At 38.4% G+C, this 3,855-nt stretch overlaps 1 protein-coding gene across 1 annotated transcript; it reads left to right on the forward strand.

Moving 5' to 3' along the window:
- Positions 1-1,049: 1,049 nt before the first annotated feature.
- On the forward strand, positions 1,050-3,409 carry LOC122070976 (beta-1,2-xylosyltransferase XYXT1-like). The gene is made up of 3 exons (XM_042635235.1): positions 1,050-1,337; positions 1,579-1,953; positions 2,070-3,409. Exons 1-3 carry the CDS (start codon positions 1,196-1,198, stop codon positions 3,263-3,265), a joined length of 1,713 nt encoding a protein of 570 aa, XP_042491169.1. The 5' UTR covers positions 1,050-1,195; the 3' UTR covers positions 3,266-3,409.
- Positions 3,410-3,855: the final 446 nt, after the last annotated feature.

Here is a 3,855-nt window from a genome sequence, read left to right on the forward strand (position 1 = left end):
GGGGATGTCATTTTTTCGCCCTCTTTATCTGAATTCAGGGGCCACATGACCAAGGAACGTTCTTTCCCTCTATTTATATATAAAACGTAATGTGGGATTCATAGTTTCATACCATCTACCCCTCTGCCCCTTAATAGGACATATATACCATATTTAGGTCTAAAATGTTAATTACTTAGATTTTCTTCAAATTGTAATTTCATTGTTAAGCACACTCTTTTAACGTGTTCATAATTAATTTTATCAAATGATTCTAAATGTTTTGGTGAGATGCTTCCTTATCTTCTATTTCTTTGTTCCCTTCCAAACACTTGGATTTCTTAACTGCTGCCTTGCAATCATGAGCAAAATAATATATAAGAGAGAGAGAGAGAGAGAGAGAGAGAGAGAGAGAGAGAGAGAGAGAGAGAGAGAGAGAGAGAGAGTTAGTGAAATGCATGGCTTCGAATCTGAAATGCAAGACGTGGAGAATCCGGTTGTGTTTGGTGATACCAGCCCCAGTTACCGACTCTATTATCTTAATTAAACAATCCTATTATTAAACAATATCGAGCGGCCATGCTTGTTAACACAAAATCCAAAGACCTAAACATCCCCCACATCATGCATGCAACCAAAAGTAAGAACCCTAAAAAAGGGGAGAGAGAGAGAGAGAGGTAAAACGTCTACCTCTTCCAACAAACATGTATGGGGGCCACTAATGAAAAACTTTTTCAAACTCCAGCTACTAAAGTCCTGTTTGGTAGGTATCATAATCCTTAGAAAATGGCATTATATATTTAAAATGCAATTTTTTCAAACACATTTCTAACAGCTCTAGTTGATCCATTACTTTCAACCTCAAGAGAATCCATGGTTGGCAGCTCATGTTTCATATTAGAAAATAATCTAAAAACAAAAGAGAAATTATAGTTATAAAAATGGTTTACTGTTGTCCCCTAGTCAACCACCTATATCCCTTTCACCTTGATTTTCTTTAGTATCAATTTCAACAAATCGTGGGTACCATTCACAAAATAAAAACCACTCCTTACTTTACTTAACTAATGGTCATGGCCGCCTGCATTCAACTACTAAAGCTCTTATAGGCAATGCACTATGGCTTAATTGTCAAATTTCCCTTGTAATCTCTCTTCTTTTCACCCCTTCTCCGAAGCATCTTCAACACCGACGAGGCTTAAGAGCTGTGTTGAAGATGACATACAATGAGATTTTCGCGAAAAGCTTCACTAGATATGAGCAGAAGAAGTTTGGATATTGGGCAATTATAGGATCCTTCATCCTGGCATTAAGCTCCTTCACGCTTCTTAAACCTTATTTGGGTCCTCTACCAATTTGTAAGTCATGTTTTGTTCTGTTCTTGCATGCGAATCTATATTGAGAAATAATGTAGCTATCAATTTTGTTCATCACATACCACATAGCCTCCCTTTGTTTTTTTGTTTTTTTTGTTTTTTTGTTTTTGGTCTTCTTAACAGTATTTGGGTACCTTGAGTCCAATGTGAAGCCCAAGAAACCTTTATCATGTTGGGATGATGAATACCATTAGATTGTAATCTCTTAACTTTGGCTTTACAGTGAATTTTCGGCTATCAATGGGCAGTGGCCTCACTATGCTAGTCCTTGAGGATACAAGCAATTCTCAGCCATCAAACATTAGCAGTCCCCGGCCATTAAACATAATCACTTCTCAGCCATCCAACATTGTCATCAGTTCTCAGCAGTCAAACAAAAGCATTTCTGAGCCATCAAACAATATTGGCAATTCTCAGCAGCCAAACATAAGCAGCAGCTCTCAACAGTCAAACATAAGCAGTTCTCAGCAATCAAACAAAAGCATTTCTCAGCCATCAAACAACATTGGCAATTCTCAGCAGCCAAACATAAGCATTTCTAAGCCATTGAGCCTAAGAACTTCTCAGCCATTGAACACAATCAGTTCTCAGCCATCAGGTAAAATACTAGTTTTCCATTAGGCTGGCATGATTCATAATACTAGTATTGGGATGTCTTGCAGCTTAAACTGTAGGGTACCTATCTAATTTCATTTTATTTTTCTACATGTGAAGTTTCAGATAGAGAAGTGAACTTGAGCCAGGAGACACAGCTACTCTGCAATGTTTCGGACCCCAAATATGACTTTTGTGATGCCAAGGGTGATGTTAGGATTCATGGAAGTTCCTCCACTGTCTTTGCTGTTTCATCTAAACCAGGTGTTTTGTTAGGAAATGAATCATGGATTATCAAACCTTATGCTCGAAAGACAGATAAAACCGCGATGGGAGTCATTAAGGAAATCTCAGTAAAAGCCATTGTGGGTCAGGAAGAAGCTCCAAATTGCACCCTAAAGCACAGTGTTCCGGCGGTCATCTTCTCAGCTGGAGGATATGCAGGAAACCATTTCCATTCCTTCAGTGATATAATCATTCCTCTCTTTGTTGCTTCATCCAAATTTCAAGGTGAAGTTCAGTTTGCTATCACAAATTTTCAACAATATTGGGTTAAAAAGTTCCATGCAATCCTGAAACAACTCTCAAAGTATGAGATCATCAATATAGATGCAGATGATAGATCAGTTCATTGCTTCCCACGCGTAATTGTCGGTCTTAAGCAATATAAGGATTTGAGAATTGACCCTTTAGTGGCTTCAAAGGGATACTCCATTAAAGAGTTCAGACAGCTCCTAAGGAATGCCTACTCATTGAAGAAATCAACAGCAATCAAGATCAGTAATGGCACACCCAAAAAGCCTATCCTTCTGATCCTATCAAGGCAACGATCCCGAAAATTTACAAATGTGGATGAAATAGCTGAAATGGCTAGAAGCTTGGGGTTTGAAGTAGTAGTCTCTGAAGCTACAATGAATTTGGATAAATTCTCTGAGGTTGTGAACTCTTGTGATGTGATGATGGGGATACATGGAGCAGGTCTCACAAATTTCTTTTTCCTTCCTACTAATGCAATACTGATACAGGTACTTCCTTGGGGTGGATTTGATTGGGTGGCTTCTACTTATTATAACAAGCCTACCTTGGATACAGATATAAGATACTTGGAGTATAGGATAAAGGAAGAGGAGAGCTCTCTACTAGAACAGTACCCACTTGATCATCCAGTCTTTAGTGATCCTCGTTCAATACATAAACATGATTGGGGACTATTTAAATCTATATATATGGATAAACAAAATGTGAAGATTGATGTGAGTAGACAGGGTAGGTTTAGAGCTACATTATTAGAAGCCCTTGAACTTCTCCATCGTTAGATTATAGTGGTTTGTTTAAGACTACTATAATTGTGTTTGAGTTTTACTTTAGCCAAAGAGGCCAAAAGTTGTAAATTTTCTATTCTCAAGTGATTTCTTCTCTTTGTTTTGAATATAAGTCTCATTCACTCTTCATACAAGTTATCTCCAATCTTGGAATGTTGTGTTTGGCTGTGACTAGCTAGATTTTTGTTTCTTGGAGGGAACTGAGGAAGGTTTGGGCTGGACTAGGTCATAAGCCCAATATTAGTTTATTTATGTATTGGGCTACAGTCTTAACCTAAGGCTAGCTGGTGATTGGACTTTGGCCGGTTTTTGAATTAGTTGTGTAGAAAATCTAAGGCCATTCATGGTTTCCTATGAGCATATCTGACCCCAAAAAAAAAAAAAACATAGTAGGGTTAGGCCTATTTTCTATTGATTTATGTCATATATTAGGCCCAACAAGGTCTGAAAACGGGCTTTCACACATGGGCCGTCTTGCTCCAAGGAAATCAAGCTGGGTTTGGTTTGGCATTTCCCAGCCCAAGGTCAGGCCGCACTAGGCCTGGAATGGGCCCGGTCTTTCTGCTCAACTTGCACCACTAGCT

This window comes from Macadamia integrifolia, unplaced genomic scaffold, assembly GCF_013358625.1.
Source record: "Macadamia integrifolia cultivar HAES 741 unplaced genomic scaffold, SCU_Mint_v3 scaffold_170A, whole genome shotgun sequence".
NCBI classification, from domain to species: domain Eukaryota; kingdom Viridiplantae; phylum Streptophyta; class Magnoliopsida; order Proteales; family Proteaceae; genus Macadamia; species Macadamia integrifolia.